At 33.5% G+C, this 21352-nt stretch overlaps 2 protein-coding genes across 6 annotated transcripts; one reads left to right on the top strand and one right to left on the bottom strand.

Annotated features, from left to right (window-relative positions):
- Positions 1–2169: 2169 nt before the first annotated feature.
- On the top strand, positions 2170–7166 carry LOC123884765 (nucleolar protein dao-5). 5 transcript variants are annotated; one of them, XM_045933969.1, is made up of 13 exons: positions 2170–2244; positions 2292–2430; positions 2538–2585; positions 2668–2719; positions 2967–3040; positions 3144–3271; positions 3998–4127; positions 4261–4400; positions 4756–5070; positions 5302–5799; positions 6046–6174; positions 6497–6564; positions 7106–7166. In XM_045933969.1, exons 2-13 carry the CDS (start codon positions 2406–2408, stop codon positions 7131–7133), a joined length of 1635 nt encoding a protein of 544 aa, XP_045789925.1. In that variant the 5' UTR covers positions 2170–2244; positions 2292–2405; the 3' UTR covers positions 7134–7166. The 5 variants fall into 5 exon arrangements, with proteins under 5 accessions (XP_045789925.1, XP_045789926.1, XP_045789927.1 ...); XM_045933970.1 differs by having other exon boundaries at positions 2171–2244; positions 7109–7166; XM_045933971.1 differs by lacking the exons at positions 2170–2244; positions 2292–2430 and having other exon boundaries at positions 2532–2585; positions 3010–3040.
- A 7015-nt stretch (positions 7167–14181) lies between these two features.
- On the bottom strand, positions 14182–16798 carry LOC123883379 (probable xyloglucan endotransglucosylase/hydrolase protein 23). Its single transcript, XM_045932155.1, has 3 exons — positions 16289–16798; positions 15124–15317; positions 14182–14917 (listed from the first exon to the last, which is right to left on the bottom strand). The coding sequence occupies exons 1-3, from the start codon at positions 16556–16558 to the stop codon at positions 14518–14520; spliced, it is 864 nt and encodes a 287-aa protein (XP_045788111.1). The 5' UTR covers positions 16559–16798; the 3' UTR covers positions 14182–14517.
- Between the last annotated feature and the right edge of the window lie 4554 nt (positions 16799–21352).

Below are 21352 nucleotides of genomic sequence, written 5' to 3'. Positions count from 1 at the left end.
GTCAAAGAAGAGAGAAACAAGGAGAAGCAAAAGAAAATAAATAGTAAATGAAAATAAGGAAGGTTACGAGAACCTTATGGAGAATCTTAAGGAACGCTTAACCATTTATTTTCATTTGTATTAGCTATAAAAGTAGTGTGTGTTTCTTTTGTAAGAACAACAAGCAATAAGTGAACAAGTAACAATAACAACCAGCTAGTTACTAAGAGAAGAAAATTCCAGTATAGGAATTTTGTGAGAAATATTTAGAGAGAAATATTTCTTTGGGTGTAACTAGGTTGTGGGTTCTGTGAGAAAAACACTTTGTACATTTCATTATTATTAATATTAGTGTGCTTCCGCATTATTTTGCTCTTCCACAAATCTGATAATATGGGGAAATTTTGCGTAGTTTCCTAACAGGCATAAACAATTGAATGAATATTTTCATGAACCTATGATAGAATCATAACGAGTTTCCTGAACTAGTGGATTGACTACTTTTTCTATTAATCGAAACCTTCGTGCATTATTTTCTGAAACCACAAACTCAAAACCCCTTATTCAATTTTGTTATTATCATTCTTATTTTTGCTGATTATCAAATTAGAAGTCCTTGTGAGACGACCAAGGTTTAACTACCTTGTTACTACGTTTTATAATTATAATACTTATTTTTGACCGCGCACGACAGCGATCAATAACCCTTTCACAAGTTTAATTGCGGGGGATCGAACTGTGATCCTCCATACCAAGTTCAGCGCCAATCACCACTGAACCAACTAACGATTGGTTTATTTGATATTAATGGCTGTTAATTTTTTAAGGAATGATTCATTTTCATTGATTAATTCGTTATTATTTTAGAAGAAGTTTGTATCGATTTTGCTTAGCTCCTTTTACTCCTTTTTGATACATGGATGCGTGACACATGACAACAATGAATCTAAGGGTTGAGATTAAAATGTTATAATTTAATTGAAACAAAAAGAGAAAAAGAAAGAAAAAATATAATACAGGACCTGCACTAACTATAATACAGGACCAACATCAAATTGCTCAGAACTTAGTTAACAATCTTTGGCGTTCCCTTTTTTCTTTCTTATTGCTTACTGTTTTATTTGACTTAAATTATCAGAGTCTATTTTTCTTTTGGTTCCACGAGAGCGTTGTTCTCTGGTTTCAACATTATAGATTGAGTCTTAAAGGTATCATTGCACACTTTTTTTTTGAAGAAGCTAAAATGATATATATTAACAAACAGTCTTCTCAGTACAAGGTGTGTCAAAGTAGACTACAAAAGTTTACAACAAGTCACAGAAAGAAAAGCCAATCGAATCATACAAGGCCCAAACATAGTAAAGGACTAGACCACCATCTATGGTAGTTAGAGACTAAAGTAAAACTCTTCGTCTTCAACCACCGATAAGAAGAAAGTTTGATCTTGTCCAACATTTGATGCAAGGTACTAGAGGAGTCTCCAAACACTCTATGGTTTCTTTCTGTCCACACTACCCAAACACTAGCCAACCAAATAAGCTGCAAAAAAGACCGACGCGCTCTAGGGTATCATTGCACACTAATTTCACAGTTCTAAATTTCAATATGGATTTGTTCAATTGGACTATTCAACGATTTAATTACCACCCCCAATTATTTATTCTTATCTATAATTTGCATATGAGAGGATAAATTGCTATCTTTCCCTTTAAAAGAAGAGAGAAACACAAAAAAAAAAAAAACGAAATGAATATTTTGGTGTTAACCCTTTGAAAAATGAGACTAGTAATTTAGAGTTCAGCCGTAAAGTAAATCTAAAAAAAAGGTTTCATACAAAAAACTCTCACGAAATCACACTTTATAGAATCTTATTCCGCCAATCTTATAATATTCATTTTTTTGGCTACCATGATATTAGTACGAAGTTTCCAACCCTGTTAGCGATGACTAAATCCAAATTTTCTCTGTATGTATGAACAAGCAATCGAACCCTTAACCACATATTTAAGAGAACCAATAACTTTATCACTTGAACCAATTCATTCTTGTTAATATAATATTCACATTTATTTATATGTTGTATGACACGTCATTATTATACAATTTACAAATGAGACAAACTGGGGAAATTTCCAATCAAACTTTTATGGCTAATAAATATCTTGATAGTTAGAAGGACCACACATAGCTGTTTCATTGGATTCTAATAACCATATCCATTCTTCATCATCCCATCCAAAATTTCCATTTTTCCACCACTTAAACATAAAAAGAGTGCTTATAAAAATAAAAATAAAAATAAAAATAAAAACATAAAAAGAGTAAAAAATATTCTAGGCTATTATGCTAGAGAATTGAATGTATACATATATAATAACTGTTTTGTTACTCCCATTCTCTTGTTTCAATCTTTATTGAATTCTGCAATGCCAGGAACAATCATGGTTTCAGGTAATTAAATTTTATATAGCATCTAAAAAAATATAATTCAAGTATCTTAGCCACTAGGTGATCTTTCTGTTCTTAATTACTTGTCTTTGTTCATTTTTTTTTTACAGTACTTGAATTCATGGATCTTCCATTTTCTTCATCAACATCCATAAGGGGTATGCAATTTTTCCTTATTTAATTTTCCCTTCTACCAACTTCTTAAGTGCTTACTGTAAATTTTTTTGTGAATGAATGCAGCTTCCTTGGGGAAAATTGAGTACCAAATTAGTGACAAAGGAAACTTTTCATTGTAAGATTATATCATAAAAGCCTACATTATTTTATTTTACGATATTTCGTTCATAACCTATAAGCACCGTCATCATATCTGACACCGACACATAGATACTGGTACTAATTTAAAAATATTTAAGCAGTTGAATGTAACAGACGTGTCAATGTTGTGAATGTGTCAGACACGTCTTCAATATGAAGTGTTAGTATTGCATAGGTCATAACGATTTCCATGTTGTAATCTATTTGTTGTCTCGTTGCAGCCCCTTAACTAGTCTTCGTGATGATTTGATTTTTAAAATTCAGGATGCTGAGGGGAAGGAAATATCGCGTGCAGGTTAACTTTGATAACACCACATTTGATAAAATGGTTTAATTATTTTTTCCAAGGTTGATCAAAGATTAAATGTGTCTAACATTATGCAGTAAATATCTGGCAGGAGTACATATCAGGTTGATATTAGAGAAAGGTGTTTGGGAAGACATGTTTCCACTTGGGGAAGGACAGCTGCATTTGAAGCTGCAAGTTGTACTTAGCGATGAAGAGCGCGACAGAATTCGTATGATGGTACTAATTTCTTTACACAATTTTTGTATTATTGCATTTGTGCTTCTAAACTTAAACATTGCAAATTAAATGCATTGGTAAGTTTAGCTCAATTACTTTGCAAACAAAAACAAAAAAATTCAAGCATGTATCGAATAAAACTGCAGACGAGTGAATCTTAGACTATTGAGAGGCCGAAAACTCCACTTCTGATATGTAGGAGGTTTGAATCTTATATACATCACTTACATTCTTTTCCATGGATCGCAGTAGGCTTAGCTTAATTACTACCTTTATATTCTGACGTTGGTTACGTTTAAGTCTACCATTTCTCATGTAAGAATCGTAGTGTCGATAAGTCAAAGGACTACTTCACTTTGGTCTCTATAAGAAATGTTTATTACACTTAGCTAACTATCATGCGGTGTTCTCTTAGTGGATTGATGCAGTACCAACATCTGGTTTTTGGTTTTAACCCTCTGGTTCCCAAGGGAAGGGGGTCCATGTAATCCAGAGTTTATCTGCGAGATAAGTAAAGTCTGGCCAAGAATTGTTCCCACGAGGAATCGAACTCGGGTTCTGTCGAACAATTTGTCCTTGGGGGAGCTCATTAACAACTTGAGCCCGATGCAGTACCAGTATTATTCTTAATGTTTATAACTAGAAGAACGATAAATTGATACAATACAATTAGAAGCTGTGGTTTATTAAAGTCTTCACACCAGCTTTTGATCTTTGATTTGGCAGAGACAATCTGCATTAAAGAAAAAACAAGATGAACTTCTTAGTATTGGTCAAAGAGATGCAGAAAGTAACAGTAGTAGCATGATTATTGGCAATGCAGCATTACCTTTCAACACTTCTGATGAGGTCTCAGGTTTGATCTTACTTAGCTGATTATAGAAAAATTAACACTTAAATCACAAATAAATAATAGCTATGAATTTGGTCCTACATACATTCCCTCAACGGCTTTTTCCTGATGTTTTAAAGTGCTCCATCTTCTCAAGAATCATCGCCAAAGCAACACCTTCAACATGAAGCGGTTTCCCAAATACAAAGTCCCGTTGCTTCCTCCAATGACGACAAAGAAAGTTCCGCTAGAAATGTTGTTGAGGCTCAGCCTGAACAGCAACAACAGATAAAATCAGTTAAGGATTAATTAATTTGCAGCATTGTCTCTTTCTATGTAGCACCGACACTTCAGATTAAAGACATTGTGTCTAGTGTCAGACACATCTGTGTTTGACATGACACTGACATCATTCACTTCCACTTTCTTAAATATTTACTAGTGTCAATGTGTTAGTGTCATGTCTAGTGTGTGTCAGTGTTTGACATGAATCCAACATCATTCACTTCCACTTTCTTAAATATTTACTGATGTCAATGTGTCAGTGTCATGTCCGGTGTGTGTCAGTGCTTCATAGGTTACTTTCCGTCCCAACAAGAAGACATTGGAAAATGTACTATTGTTTGTTTAATGGTTATTTTACATGTTTTAGAACGTTGCAGATCAATATAAGAAGACATCAACAACAAAACCTGTGTCACAAGCAGTTAGTATCATAAAATTACAGGACATAGGTAAGAAGCCTGCCAATCAATCACCACCTAAGAAACATCCTCAAAGAGTTACTAGCTCAGAAGAATTGGTGAATTTGTTGAGCTCAGAAAAAATTAAGGTTGTGAGAAATAATCTGGTACAAAATAATCTAGAGGATGATGGTCTTCAAAACACTGAGAAGAAAGTTCCACCAAGGAGAACTCCTAGCAATGTGATGAAAATGATTAGTGCTTTTGAAAGTGGTATGCCTAAGGTATAGTAAGTGTTGTACCGACACTTCAGATTAAAAGTGTGTCTAATCTCCGACATGTGACACTGACACAACACCGATACATGTGGTTATATTTCACCACTTCCATTTTATTAAATTATTCTCGGTGTTTACGTGTCCGTGTCAATGTCAAGTTCAGTATCCGTATTTGTGTCTTTACTTCATAGATCAGTATATTATTGCAAAATTTTCAACAAATAACATTTTCCACAGGATATGAGGCCTCATATTAAACCACCTCCAACAAAATATCAAGTGATTCCAATTGAAAAGAAAGACTCTTCTGAGACTCGGAAATTCGAGCAAGATACATTGAACATAGAACCAAGAGGCTTCTACCAAGAAAAGGCGAAAAGCACCTCTTTGGTAAGAAACATGCAACAGGTTCCAGAACATATTGGAGAAAGTAAAGAGCAAATTAATACACTGAACAGAAAAACAGATTCAAATTTAAGAAATACAGATCAAGAAGAAGAGACAAATAACAAAGTTTCATGTAGTAGAGATCAAGAGGAAGAGAAAAATAACAGAAATTTGATGGCAACATCTACATTTGAAACAGTTAAGAGGCCTTTGAAAGAAGAGAAAAGAAGAGACAAAGACTCTGAAGTTACATATGAATCATGTATTGAGAAGGACTTAGATAACAACTATTACTCTTTTGAAAGTTCTGAGGCAATGATATTCCAAAAAATAAAAAATATTGAGAAGGTATAAAAGTAGTTTTAGAGATTCTTTTGATTAAATATACGTTTGATTCGCAAAATAGTAAGTACTAGACAGAACAGTACAGATAGTACTGTACCGGAGAACAAAAGTTGTTCAGTCCAGTCTCCTGTTTTTAGCAAATCAAACGCAAAAACTTTGATCATTAATTGTCTTTTCTAAACCAGATTTATTTTTGGCATTATCTTAATGTTCAAACTATGTATTTTTTACTTTATTTTTATGTAACAGAATGAAGCATATATTGAAACTGGAATTGAGGAGAGCAAGTATGAAAGAATAGAGAACATTGAAGAATCTAAAACCAATACTTCTGATGATGATAATGGAGATGAAAATTCTGGTGGTCCATTTAATCAGGTTATGTCATCAAGTATCCGATTTCTCGTCCTAATTTTTCTTTGATGAATTGAATCAAGAGCATGCAAAAGCATCATTATGAATTTCTGACATCTCAATAATGTTGGCACTTTAGAAGCTCAACACGACACTGCACATAAAGTTGGTATGAGTTACACACTCGCACGCACCTTCAATTGTCAGTGTCGTGTTGGTATGAGTCAGTCACACACTCGCACGCGCCTTCAATATAAAGTTCTGGTGCTACATAATTATTAACATCCGACTCTCGGCTATTGTTGAAGAATGCTTATTTGCCCTTTCCCACATTTTTACTTTTCAGGTAATAAAAGTTGCAATCATTATAGGGTTTGGATTACTTGTTCTCCTTACAAGACAAAGAAAAAAGAGGTATGAAAATTATACTACTTACTTGTTAATTCAATGAACTTCAGAGTTTAAAAATGATACAAATCTTGTAAACTGATTCTTTGATCATCTACTACTTACTTTATGAAATTGATGTAAATCTTGTGAGACTGTTTTGAATATATGTTTATAAGTTGTTTTCAGTTTATTTTCTTAAGCTCTGTTGTACAGCTTATGAAAATAGCTTATATAAATACAGTTAGCCTGTATTTATCTTTCATTATGGATATAACTTATAAATAAGTACTTATGTGATAAGAGAGTATGCTATATTCGCTTAATTAAACTTTATATCCAAACATGGCCTTATAGAACTAATCTCTCTAAGTATTTTTTTTTTCTTTGGTTACAAGTCTCTCTAAGTACTTATGTGATAACTTATATATAAGTACTTATGTGATAAGAGATTATGCAATATTAGCTTAATTAAACTTTATATCCAAACATGGCCTTACAGAACTAGTGTAGCTAAGTATGTATACTAATAACTAATTATATGTATTTTACTTTCTGAATATACAAGAAGGAAGGAGAAGAGTTCCAAAGAATGAGTTCAACAAACCTCAAATTATTCGTCTTTCGAAGAAAAAACATCCGCAAGATTACTTGTTGAACAATGTTGCATGAGTTGAAAACCATGAGATTGTTGAGATAATTGCATCCTTCAAAAAGAAGAAGCACAAACATTAATGTCCAGCAATGATGAAAGAACAAACATAAACTTTGAGTTTAAATTACATGATCCTTACCAAAAAAAGGGCCATTTTCATCATAGCTTTTGAGTTTAAATTACAATAATATCATTTAGTTGTTATTTTGTAATACTTTTTGTAAGTCAATTCTTTCAATCGAGATTCAAATTGTAAATCGGAAGCTTTATTTTTCAAATAGGTGAATCTTATTATAACATTTTTAAGTTAAAACAAGTTATGTAAGCATATAAATTAATTAGGTTAATACTTGTGTAGTTTATGCTTTTTTCAATACTACCTTTGTCCCATTTTATAAGACCCATTTTGACTAAAGACAATATTCATATGTCTTGTTTTGACCGTATTTTTTTAAGAGTATATAAATGTAAATATTATCATATAATATATGAAACGCAGTTAATGATGATGATGTGTTCATTAAGTGTAATGCTTGCTACTAATAGGGGTGTGCATGGTTTAAAAACCACACCACACCAAACCATATTTATGGTTTTGGTTTAGAACCAAAACCATTTTAATGAAAAATTGGTTATTTTGCAAAACTAATTTGGATATAGTTTATAATCGGTTCGAAACCAATTTATAACCGGTTTATAATAAAAAATAGGTTACTTATTTATAACCGATTCATCTTAAATTTTATTTTATTTTTTATTTTTTTTAAAAATGCATTATTATAACTTTTAATTCCTATATATTTAAACTTTTTTTTTTACAATAATTAAGCCAATTTTTTTTTTGTTTAATTGATTAAAAGAACATATTTAATAATTATTGTTTATAAAAAAAAACATAATTTTTCTTTAATTTTATGAATTATTGGTTTATAATCAATTCATAAAAGTTTTTTTTCTAAGCCCAAACATATTTCAAACTAAGCCCAACAAAACAGATTTTTTTAAACCCAAAATAATTAAAATATAGATTTTTTTAAAAAATAAAACCATCAAAAATCTGTTTTTTATAATTATTTTTAAAATAAATAAATTTTGTTAAATAAAAAATAATTAAATATTAAAGGGTGGTTGACGGTGGCCGGCCGCCGGAGCGCCGCCGCCAACCACCGCCAACCACCGCGCCGGTCACCAGAAGTTCGCCGGAGGTCGCCGGAAAATCGCCGTCCACCGCCGTCCACCGCCGGAGCTCCACCGTATCGGCCGCCGGTGGCCCGGCGTTGACCGCCGCGTTGACCAATTCCTCCACCACCTTATTAATTATTTATTTATTAAATTATATAATTAATTGAATTTGGAAAATTTGTTTTTTTTTTTAAAAAGAAACTATTGGGTTTTTTCCTTATTGAGCCTCAATTTAAAAATCAATTTTAAACCAATTATAAAAAATTGGATATGGTTTAGAATTGGTTTTTTTGTATTGGATTGGTGTGGTTTTTTTTTTAAAATGGATTTGGTTATTAATTTTGGATATGGTTTGGTTAGTGATTTGATTAAGGTTACTTGGATTTTTTGCACACCCCTAGCTACTAATATGGTTCTTGACTTTGTGACACACTCACAATTTGGTCTATGAGAATATGAACATTTAGATTTAAAGAGCTATTTTTGTCATCTTACTAGTTACTCGCGCGCTCTATTTTTATACACCCGCGACTTAAGTAGCGGATGTGTAAAAATAGGACATTTTGGAAAGAGAAAAAAAAATTATCCGCTACTTAAGTCGCGGACTGATGGATTATTTCGCAAGTGAACGAATTACCACGTAGTAATAAAAATATCGATCCACAGGGATTGTGTGATTAAACTAGTCGAATCGTGTTCATAGACATTATGCAAAAACAGAACATGTATGGGGGTTGATTGAGTGATCAATTGGTAGAAACGAATGCTTAGAGAATAATGGAAAAACGAGGTAGAATCATCGGAATCATCTAGTCTATAGCTAACCGCATGCAACCTACAATGTCATAAGAATTACTCAAGTGTTCACAACTAGATCGACAAATTAGTGAATCGCAATCTCTTGTCAAAATCCACTCCATTCGTTGTCGATACTCCCCCGATCTCTCGGGCGGAAGCTACCTACAACGAATGATATTAACGCGCGTCAATCGTTCGCTACACTCTATGCCTCAATCTCTCGACCGGAGACACTCGAGTGCTCAATGCAATTCAGTTCAGACATTAAATCAATACTCTCGCACGTGACTTAACTCGAAATCATTATAACACTAATGAAGGATTATAAAGCATTAAAATCAGATTGCATTTGATGAACACTATAGAGAGAGTACAATCTTACAACAATTGCAGGTTACATTCAGCTGAACTACATCCTAAACTATCCTAGATCCTACCTCCAAGGAGTTTAGCTCCTCATCGTTCTTCGGTCGCTTCCTCGCTTCATCGCCATGGCTTGTGAATCCATGCTCTCGATGTGCTTGGAGCTCTCCACTGGAGTGTTGAATCACGATCTTCAAGTTCCAAAACCAGAATGTAGTGAAAAGTTGCAGAAGTTTTCCAACCCCAAAACAGAATTATGCAGAAACTATATATACAGAAGGCAACCACGCCGCGCGCCAGATCTATCACGCCGCGCGTGGTTGCAGATCCACCAACTACGCCGCGCGTGATAACAGAATCATGCGGCGCGTGAGCAAGTCAGAGAGCAATCTTCATCTTCCTCAAAGCTTCACGCCGCGCGTGGTACGGCATCACGCCGCGCGTGATCAGGGTGAAAATCTTGGCTCCCTGTGAGCTCCATCACGCGGCGCGTGATGGGCTACGCCCCCAGCGTAGTGAAAATCCTCCATTTCCTGCAATATTTCCTGTTTTCTTGCAAAACAAGTAATCAAGCTTATGGTTAGATTTCTCTTATATTTATTGCTAAAAACCTACTAAAATGCATCTAATGTTGCTAAAATAGGCATGGATTAGAGAGTGTGACGATTCGTCATCACAACCCCAAACTTAAACCTTTCCTTGTCCTCAAGGAAACAACTTTTACCTCAAGCTTTTGTGTCAAGACCCTGGCATTTTCCTTAAATTCACTCGAATCATACATACGTGAGACTCACCTGATGATCAATGATCCACCTGCAAACAATGCTCAATTGCACAATCGTTCCCGCAAGACATTTTCAAGTAGTTCACACTTTTCGACCAAAGCTCTAGGATTTCATCACACTACTCACATGCGCTCTTCAGTTTGGGTCATTCACTCAAATCAACACATCAATGCAAGTCAATAATAATTTTGCAAGTAGTCTAAGAATTCATTCGGTTCACTTTGTGCACACACATTGGAGGTCTTTTAGGGTTATAACGTGGCTTGGCTAGGGTGGATGGTGACATTTTGGGATAAGTAGTAGAAAAACTTGGAGTTAGATCCCCCTATTAGTCAAAGAACATTTTCATAAACCAAACCCCCTTTTGAAATATAGTGGACTAGAGAACTTTTTCAAAACATCAAACAAAGTTTTGCAATTCTTTGAATTCAAGGCTATCACTTCTTTTCTCTATTTTTTTTTTTTTTTTTTTGTTGATTTTTCACATTCATTCATCTTCTTTTTCTCTTTTTTTTTTTTTTTTCTCTTTTGCCTTGCAACTTTCGAAATGTTTGAAAAATTATTCAATCAAAATTTTTATAAGTTCTCTAGTACCCTCACCCCAAACTTTATTTGTTGCTAATTCCAAAGAGCAACCCCAAACTTAGTGGTGAGCAATGCGCATCAACCACTAATTAGGTGCCTAACCTCCAAGAAAGTCATTCCTTTTTTCATCAAAAATTCCTTAAGGTTTTGCAAAAATAACATTTTCTTTTTCAGCTCAAATTGGTTAAGCAAAGGATAATTATATGTAAGGGTGGATAGAAAAGCTCAAAGGTACCAAGGAACATGCCTCGTGTGTGCTACAAAAGTACCAATCAAATACAAAGACGACAAGCAAAATCGAGTGACAATACATGAGTGGATATCACACATAGAAGAAAAAGGAGTGTTTGGCTCAATACCTCTCGGTTGGGTCGAACCAAAGAACCGGTCAAAAAGTGTGCGTTCCCTTCCTTTGCCTCTTGATCACATGAGTGCAACAAGCTATTGCACTGCAGGTTTCACATATCACACACGTAGAACGCTCCGGAAGAAAAATATAAAACAGAAAAATAAAGAAAACACAGAAAATATGACACTATCGCCTTGTCGAATCAATCACAATCCCCGGCAACGGCGCCAAAAACTTGATGGATTATTTCGCAAGTGAACGAATTACCACGTAGTAATAAAAATATCGATCCACAGGGATTGTGTGATTAAACTAGTCGAATCGTGTTCATAGACATTATGCAAAAACAGAACATGTATGGGGGTTGATTGAGTGATCAATTGGTAGAAACGAATGCTTAGAGAATAATGGAAAAACGAGGTAGAATCATCGGAATCATCTAGTCTATAGCTAACCGCATGCAACCTACAATGTCATAAGAATTACTCAAGTGTTCACAACTAGATCGACAAATTAGTGAATCGCAATCTCTTGTCAAAATCCACTCCATTCGTTGTCGATACTCCCCCGATCTCTCGGGCGGAAGCTACCTACAACGAATGATATTAACGCGCGTCAATCGTTCGCTACACTCTATGCCTCAATCTCTCGACCGGAGACACTCGAGTGCTCAATGCAATTCAGTTCAGACATTAAATCAATACTCTCGCACGTGACTTAACTCGAAATCATTATAACACTAATGAAGGATTATAAAGCATTAAAATCAGATTGCATTTGATGAACACTATAGAGAGAGTACAATCTTACAACAATTGCAGGTTACATTCAGCTGAACTACATCCTAAACTATCCTAGATCCTACCTCCAAGGAGTTTAGCTCCTCATCGTTCTTCGGTCGCTTCCTCGCTTCATCGCCATGGCTTGTGAATCCATGCTCTCGATGTGCTTGGAGCTCTCCACTGGAGTGTTGAATCACGATCTTCAAGTTCCAAAACCAGAATGTAGTGAAAAGTTGCAGAAGTTTTCCAACCCCAAAACAGAATTATGCAGAAACTATATATACAGAAGGCAACCACGCCGCGCGCCAGATCTATCACGCCGCGCGTGGTTGCAGATCCACCAACTACGCCGCGCGTGATAACAGAATCACGCGGCGCGTGAGCAAGTCAGAGAGCAATCTTCATCTTCCTCAAAGCTTCACGCCGCGCGTGGTACGGCATCACGCCGCGCGTGATCAGGGTGAAAATCTTGGCTCCCTGTGAGCTCCATCACGCGGCGCGTGATGGGCTACGCCCCCAGCGTAGTGAAAATCCTCCATTTCCTGCAATATTTCCTGTTTTCTTGCAAAACAAGTAATCAAGCTTATGGTTAGATTTCTCTTATATTTATTGCTAAAAACCTACTAAAATGCATCTAATGTTGCTAAAATAGGCATGGATTAGAGAGTGTGACGATTCGTCATCACGGACAGTGTTTGAGTAACGAATATGACGGCAAAAGTAACTCCCTCAAATTGAGCCTTCGGTGAATGGTCGTTGGTGAATGGTCGTTAGTCGTTACTCGTTACTAAATAGTACTATGAATGGTTACTAAATAGTACTATGAATGATAATCGTATGTCCATTAAGTGTACTATGGCCAACCATAGACATAGTCACTAATAGAAAATACCACATGAAATCTCTCATACTCATGAATGATGATCATATGTCCATTTTGATTTCTCTTTTCTCACATACATTGTTCATACACGCAAAAATATATCTTTCGATAAGATTTTATACTATTAGAATATCTTCAGGTAGAGTCACTACTGAAAAATATTTTCCGGTGAATTGGGAGGATTCAAAGTAATGCATAGAGAGAAGAACAATTACCAACCCACTAAATATCACTATATTGTATTTATACTTCCAAAACATTAGCAATCAAGGTTGTCAGAACCGGACCGGTCATCGAACCGGCGAGCTCACCAGTTCAAGGTTCAATTGGTCGGACCGGATTCAATCGGGGTCGAACCGTTTTTAATTAAATATATATTTTAATTAATATATAAATAAAAATATATGAATAATTGCTCAATATTTCATAATTTCACACATTAAAAAGATAAAATATCACAAGTCAAAATAAAATAAAATTTATAATTCAAACCAAATGAAAAACAGGAAAAACAAAAACATTTCTTATTCCTAAGACGTCGTTGTTTTGTTTCAGATTTTTTTTAAAAAAAAAAAAAAGTTAAAACGACGTCGTCTTGCCCAATTTTTTTTTTTTAATAAAAAATTCTGCAAAACCGCTTGAACCGTCCGGCCGGTTCGCCGGTTCGACCCCGGTTCACGCGTTTTTTTGCTGGTCGGTTTCCTATCCGTTTTTTGCTCGAAACCGAACCGTTTTCATGATCGGTTCACGGTCCGACCGGCCGGTCCGGTCCGGTTTTGATAACCTTGTTACCAATGATAAAAATGAAGAAGATAAAAAATGGAAAGGATCTTGACTCCTAAGCAACATAGAGGAGAAGAGTAATTGTTGATTATATTTGTTTTTTTGTCAAATAGCCTAGTGGTTATGAATCCCACTTTTAAGGTGGATAAGTAGGATGATCGGAGTTCGAACTGAAATCTCCTGTCACTAGGCTTTATACACCGAATGTGACATCTAAAAGAAAAAGTAAAGGGAGAGCACTCGGAAACTGAAGTAGCCAAAAATATATTAAAAAAAGGACAAAAATAGAGTAGGCCGTATTTATACGGTGTCAGGTGTATCCTTTTGTGTTCTTGTAGCATTTCTCATATATTAATTGGTATGTTTCCTTCTCATCTTGAATTCATTCATCATATCAAGAGAATCAGATCGATCAAAACCCATTTCTCTTTCCATCAAAATCATTTTAATCTCTAACAAATTTATAAATTCAAACAAAATAATATACAATTTCACCACTTTATTTCTATTGATCTCATGCTCATGCATGCCTTTTATACACACAAACAATATAATAATGCACAATATATAAACAATCGTTTAAATTATAAATTTACACAAGAAAAAAAAAATCACGTATATGTCACACATTCAATATATGAGCTTTTATGCGTAGGGTTCTTCTACGGCCATTACATGATGCAGCTTCTAGAACCATTATATCTAAAGAGAAAATGTTTCTCTCTTGAAATATAATGATTCTAAAAACCATTGCATTATGCAACCGCCATAAAGGATCTAAATATGAACATTTATAATGGAATTCGTAATGGTTTTTAGGCGATGCATTCAACAGGGGGACCTTGTGGGAATCGCTTAGTATCGGTGCAATAATTATAAATCATGTAATTCTTTTGCGCCCAATGAATTTTTGCTATTCCATTTGAGTCAAGTGACTCTCTTAACCATGATTGGGATGATGATGAAGATGGAGATTTGTTGGAAGAACAAGAAGAGCCTGAAGAAGTCCAAACACAAGCTTGTGCATTGAAGTTTCTATATGTTGCAGTGAATGGGGCTTGGGCCCAATCTGTTTTCACAAGCCCACCTCTTGTGGCCCAATTTTCAGCATTCCATAGGCTAGAATATATCCTCATGGCTTGGTTCTTTGGATAATCAACCCCTTTTGATTCTAAATTTTTGAATTCCCTTATAGGTGTTCCATCCACAGAGAATCTATATATGAGATTGGAAATGTTAATTAAAAAATATTATAAGAATAAATAAATTGTGATTATGATTATTATTGGAAAATAAATAGGAATAATAAGAAGAAAATATGACTAGAACCACTTGATGTCAGAAGTCAGAACTGATCCCCGAACCAGATTCAACTGATGGTGAAAAACAAAAAATAGGAATAATAAGAGTAAGTAATATACATGATGCTTTGAGGATTCCAAAGAAGGGAATATGTGTGGAAGTCCTTGGTGGGATCAAACCACAAATAGAATTGTTGCTCTCTATTTCCTTTCCCTTGTGTGAATACATTTGTATGAAGAATATATGGATCACCACTCAAGTTACCAAGAAATTCAAAGTCTATTTCATCATGAGTAGACCCTAGTGAAGATAGCTGCAGCGATCACAATTAAATATGCATATTTAGTCAAGAAAAATCCAATGTTAAATTAAAAAATATTAATTAGCAAACTTTATTAATTATATCATGAAATTATTATGTAACTAAAAGCATTCATATGGTGATTATTTTAATAAAAAAAATACTATGTAATAATAACGTCAAAAGTTTTGGGCCTGAATCCTCTAGTGAAAATAATTTTTTTTATTCTAATCAATCTGTAAAATAAAAGAATCAATGGTCTAGATTCAATTGGAGAAAACTTTAACCGTAATGGATCCTTTCCCAAAAGTTTTACATAGTTTTTCAGTATTATCAGTTACTCATAATTATAGGTAAAAATATACTTTTAAATGTATTGAATAGTTGATATATATTAGATTATCATCTATGTTTGCGGTATTTTATAGACCATATACATCGGTTAATGAATCTCAACACTTTTATTTATAATTAAAAATGGACAGAGTGTTCCGTTATTATAAATAGAATTTAATTATTAAAAGCATTTCAATGTAATAAAAATACAAAATTTCAATTAAATCTCAGCTTGATGTTAACGTATCTAGGATTTTATAAAGGAATATTTAATTTTGTCAAAAAAAAAGGAATATTTAATTGACAAGAGTTGACCGTGTAAAGTTTTTCAAACTTTCAATCATTGAATCATTACCTAAATATGAAAACATACATCTACGAAAAAATATGAGTATTAATAAAATTTGTTGCAGTAATACATTTGTATGAATTATGTATGGCCATTATAAAATTACCTATGTTAAATATATTTGATGATACATTTCAATATAAATTAGTGATATTAATGAGGGATATATTTTAAAAAAATATATTTTAAAAATTTGTAGAGAATTTTATATTTAGGGACTAACTTCTTTTACACAATATATAAAATTATAATTATTTAAAAATTATAATAAATAGATAAAGCCATAAAAGAGGCTTACATAATAGGCGGTGACAGTGCCGGCAGAGTTACCGGCCACAAGCTTAAGTTGCATATCAATTTTTCCAAACAAATATTCATTTTTAGAACGAAAGCCAGAGCCAGAAGCTTTATCTAAAGTGAGGCTAAGACTTTGTCCATTTTCAAGAATTTTGGCACGACTATCACCCCATGTTATTTCAAAGTCTTGGTAAAAATTACCAGCGGATGCAACCACAAAAAAAGTGGCAACAAGATGAGAAAGAAACACAATAGGACCCTTAATTTTCATTTTTTCAAAACAACTTTTCCAAACAATGAGTTTGGTTGGTTGATTAGAATATTTTTGCAACCAATTATATAGAAAGAGAGATTAAGAGGAGAGGACACAAGATGCCAAGGGATGTATTTGATGAATGAATGCATGCAAAGTTTTGAAGGTATTTATAGATTGTAAGTGTATGAAGATTGATATTCTCTATGTCCCACAAAAATTATTATAGTAGATACACAATTTAAATTGAAGTTAGTTAATTAATGAAAAAATCGATTGTTATATATATATATATATATATATATATATATTAAAGAAATTTTCTTAGTGATAGGGAGATTGTTATATATATTTTTAAAAATAATAACTTAGTGATGCATGTATTTAGCAATAATTATATGGTATTATTAAATAGAAAATCTAGTTAATGTTATATTGAGACCTTTAAATAAAAAGTACGGTGTCCGTCCCAAAATATAAGGAAAAAGTGGTCAACTAAAGCGGATGTATTTGGTTAAAAATTTAGTCCAAATACATCCACTTTGGTTGACCATTTTTTTCTTATATTTTGGGACGGGGGTAGAGCTGTCAAAACGGGCGGCCCGGCCAATTTCGGGCCGGCCCGGTCGGGCTTCGGGCTTCATCGGGCCGGGCTAAAAAGCCCGGATAAAAAACGGGCTACCAAAATTAGTGCCCGAGCCCGGCCCGGTACAGGTAGTCGGGCTTTCGGGCGGCCCGGTTTATATTTTTTTATTTTTTTTTTACTTTTAGTGCTCAAACTCAACAATATAAATAGCATTAATAATTCTCGCGCGTCCTATTTTTTACTCATCCGCTATAAATATTATATAATTCGCACGCGCCGTATTTTTACTCATCCACTACCTACGAGTTTCTCGCGCCCTATTTTACGCATCCGCTACTTACGAGTTTCTCGCGCGTCATATTTTTACTCATCCGCTACCTAGGACTTTCTCGCGCGCCCTATTTTTACTCATCCGCTACTACGAGTTTCTCGCGCGCCCTATTTTTATTCATCCACTATGTACGAGTTTCTCGCGCGCCCTATTTTTACTCATCCACTACCTACGAGTTTCTCGCGCCCTATTTTTACGCATCCGCTACTTACGAGTTTCTTGCGCGTCATATTTTTACTCATCCGCTACCTACGACTTTCTCGCGCGCCCTATTTTTACTCATCCGCTACGTACGAGTTTCTCGCGCGCCCTATTTTTATTCATCCCCTACGTACGAGTTTCTCACGCGTCCTATTTTTACTCATCCGCTACCTACGAGTTTCTTGGGTGCCCTATTTTTACTCCTGCTACTTAAGTAGCGGACGGTATTTTATAATTTATATTACAAACTAATTTCAAATCATCCGAAACAAATTATTTATATTTATATTTATATTTATATTTTATTTTTAATTTTTTCGGGCTTGCGGGCCGCCCGCGGCCCATTCGGGCTAGCCCATATTTTAATCGGGCTTTGTCGGGCCGGGCTAAAAAGCCCGGAAAATAATTCGGGCTAGGATTTTCAAGGTCCGAGCCCGGGAAAAAATCGGGCTTGGCGGGCCGGCCCGTTCGGGCTAGCCCATTTTGACAGCTCTAGACGGGGGAGTAATATATTTATCCCAAAATATAGAATTTTGTGGACTAAATTACCGGGATTGAAAAAAGTTATAGTAGTATAAATTTATGGAAAAGGCTAAACAATGCTCCATGACACTAGTTATTAGTTAAACATGTTAATAAGGAAATTTTGTCTTGAAACTTGTGCATTCAATATCTTAAAAGTGTAAAAAGTTAAGTTTTTTCTAATTTACCCCTTGATAATTTCAGGCTATTTACCCATCAACCAATAAGAAAAAATTATATGCATGTGAAAATAAAAGTTAGTTACAAGTTTGTTGTTAGTACCACATGCAAATCTACTTATGTAGTTTGTTCGTATTGATTGTTTGGCAAATATCCTCAAATCTACTTATGTATGTCTCACCAAAAAGTTATCTCCCCAACGTTAATTTTAGTATTTTTTTTTTGTATGCTTGACAAGTGCTCTAAATGTCCTGTTTAACATGACCATAAATTTATTATTGACAGTGAATGTTGTTTTTACAAGTTTATCCTTTAAAGAGTGAGAAGTTGTTTATGTTTTATCATAGTATTTATTGTAAGATGTAGAAAAAGAGTTAAAATGATTAGGATATGTAAGTAAAGAAATAATAAATGTGGTTGAATATTGATCTAGTGTCTTATTAAAAGGGACAAGAAATTTTTTAAAGAGGATATTATGTTTAGAGATGGAAATAGTATTTTTTTTTTTTTTTATAAATGTAACTGTTACTATGTGACATATGGTGTAATATTTATTATAATGTGATAAAGGATCTTATTCTTATTTAAAAAGGCATCGTTTAAGCATGTATTTCAAAGACGATATTCAGTTTTTGATGTCGCGGTGTGAGAACCTTTGTTACCTATTAATAATAACATGTCAATACATTTGTCAACACTCTCTCTCTTAGACATTGAATACCTATTCAGGTTTCGATGAGTCTTCGCGATACAACTCACCTAAACTTTTTCTTATAAAAAAATGGTTGGATTTGAATGTGGTGCAAGTAGTTGGGAAATATTTCTACATGGGTGTAAAGTAGAAGAGAAGAAGAGGGATCATATTGGTTGACATGGCTTGTTGAGTGTGGGGACCTTGACAGCTAGCTAATGAAAGATAATTATATCAAAGTTTTCTCAAATAATTTTGGTTCTCAATTTTTAACAAAATTGTTTGGCTCTATGTGTGCTTCTAAATGTATACATGGCTTTCAATTTTCCAACATCAAATCAAATTGGCTGCTGTCTAAATCTTGTGGCTATAATGGTAATCTTAGTTAATTGTTTCATAATCAACACATTATTAGTACCTATTCTAGATAAACATCACTTATTTGTTTATAATGAGGGACTAATAAACAAATATATCCATTAACTACAACTTTAATTATACATATCCAAAACCACTTCAAGTGTTTGAAATTTAAATTATATAATTATTTGGTTTGGAGTTGAATCCCAAATTAGTTATCTCGTAAAATTAGTCTCTACAGTTGCATAAAAAAAATGCAATGACTTACAAAAAAAAGTTAATTAAGAATGTATTTAATCTACTAAAGAATAAATAATTTGACGGAACAACTTCAATTATATTATATTTAATTTTGAAATTGTTCTTAAGACTAAATAAATTTGAGGGCGAGAAACCAAAAAAAAAAAACTGAGATTTTTGTCTAAGTGAATCAAATGACAACTTTTTATCTTAAATACAAGTTGTTTAAGTAAAAAAAAATTCTACAGCAAATATATACAAGACAATAAATTATCCAATATTTTTTAAATGAATTAATAGCATAATTAAAATTATTCAAATAAAGAAGATGGAGATATCACCAACAACAAAGTTACATTTTACTAAAGTTAAAAAAAAAGTGTGATTTTGATATAATAATTAAAAATAATTAAAAGATTTTTATCAATAGTTAGTTGGTTCAGTAGTGATTGATGCTAAATTTGATAGGGAGGATCACAATTCGATCCTCCACAATTGCGATCGGAGGAAGCTTAAACTACTTGATGACAAAACTAACCCTCGAATTAGAGTAAACTGATGGTAAAAAAAAAAAAATTAATTAATTTTTTTTTGAAGAAAATCAAATGAAATCTTAAGCTTCATTGACTATGTGAACTAAACACATTGAAAGAATTGAAAAACTATCAACATACTAATTGTCATTTTCCGGTGCAAATAAAATGATTGACAATTTAACCACCCATAATAGAGATATGGGCTACAACATCCTTTGGCCAAAAATCGTTTTCAATAAGAAACATGTATCCACTCCACTAATTATAGTAGATCACCACTCAATTATAATAAAGATACGTATTTTGTAGAGTTAGATATGGAGGCTAGCCCGCTCCGTTAAACCCGCTCCGCATAAATTCGCATATTAAACGGGGCGAACTAGCCCGTCGGCAAATATAAACGAGTTATAATATTAAGTCCGAATCCGGTCCGCATAAGCCCGCGGGTTAAACGGTTAAACCGCGGACTATTACAAAAAAAAAAATCACTTTTTTCAAAAATAAACTAAATTAGTAAAATATTCATATAATAAAAGCTAAAAAAAATTATATTATTAATAATTTTATGTTATAACATATAAATTGTAAATAACAAATAAAAATAAATAAAGTTTGTGATATCATTGAGATTATCTATCTTTTCTATGTAAGTAATGCAACCAAAATCAAATTCAATCGATTCTTATCGTCATTTTTGTGCCGTCCATTTTAGTGAGAAAAACTTTCTACATGTACCCAAAAAAGCATAAAAAGATTAACAGATTCAACTTAACTAAATCACATCAAGGTAACCAAATTATTCAAAATATAATAGCGGAAAATATCCCCGAGACAAATAACTACCCATTTGGACATGTATCCTTTAAATACTAGCAAAAATATATATAGCTAAGACAAAGTAAAAAGAGAGTGAAAAAGAATAAAAGATTATAAGTAGAAGAACATGCCTGAATCATGATGTTTTGTGTTGTTGTCTACGTGATTAAAATTGGAGTTTTTGTTGCTTTTTATAATTAGGGTTTAGACTAGTTTTTTTTTTGTTAAAAAAGTTGGATTTGGACATGGACCAAGTTATTTATAAGTGATAAATTTTGTAATTAATTACATAAAAAAGAAGGCGGGCCACGGGCCAAAATATAAATGGACCAAAAAAAATTGGTCTTAA

The sequence above is a fragment of the Trifolium pratense genome, linkage group LG5, assembly GCF_020283565.1.
Source record: "Trifolium pratense cultivar HEN17-A07 linkage group LG5, ARS_RC_1.1, whole genome shotgun sequence".
In the NCBI taxonomy this organism is placed as follows: domain Eukaryota; kingdom Viridiplantae; phylum Streptophyta; class Magnoliopsida; order Fabales; family Fabaceae; genus Trifolium; species Trifolium pratense.
The sequence above is the reverse complement of the archived record's forward strand: the minus strand, read 5'-3'. Positions and strand labels throughout refer to the sequence as shown.

What these genes read in the sequence shown, in the direction of transcription:
- LOC123884765 (XM_045933969.1), top strand. Translation starts at nt 2,406, where the DNA reads ATGCCAGGAACAATCATGGTTTCAG. An exon ending in TTCATCAACATCCATAAGGG is followed by an intron (nt 2,586 to 2,667) that starts GTATGCAATTTT and finishes GAATGAATGCAG; the next exon opens with CTTCCTTGGGGAAAATTGAG. An exon ending in ACAAGACAAAGAAAAAAGAG is followed by an intron (nt 6,565 to 7,105) that starts GTATGAAAATTA and finishes TGAATATACAAG; the next exon opens with AAGGAAGGAGAAGAGTTCCA.
- LOC123883379 (XM_045932155.1), bottom strand. Translation starts at nt 16,558, where the DNA reads ATGAAAATTAAGGGTCCTATTGTGTTTCTTTCTCATCTTGTTGCCACT. An exon ending in GCACTGTCACCGCCTATTAT is followed by an intron (nt 15,318 to 16,288) that starts GTAAGCCTCTTT and finishes TGATCGCTGCAG; the next exon opens with CTATCTTCACTAGGGTCTAC. An exon ending in TGGAATCCTCAAAGCATCAT is followed by an intron (nt 14,918 to 15,123) that starts GTATATTACTTA and finishes TCTCATATATAG; the next exon opens with ATTCTCTGTGGATGGAACAC.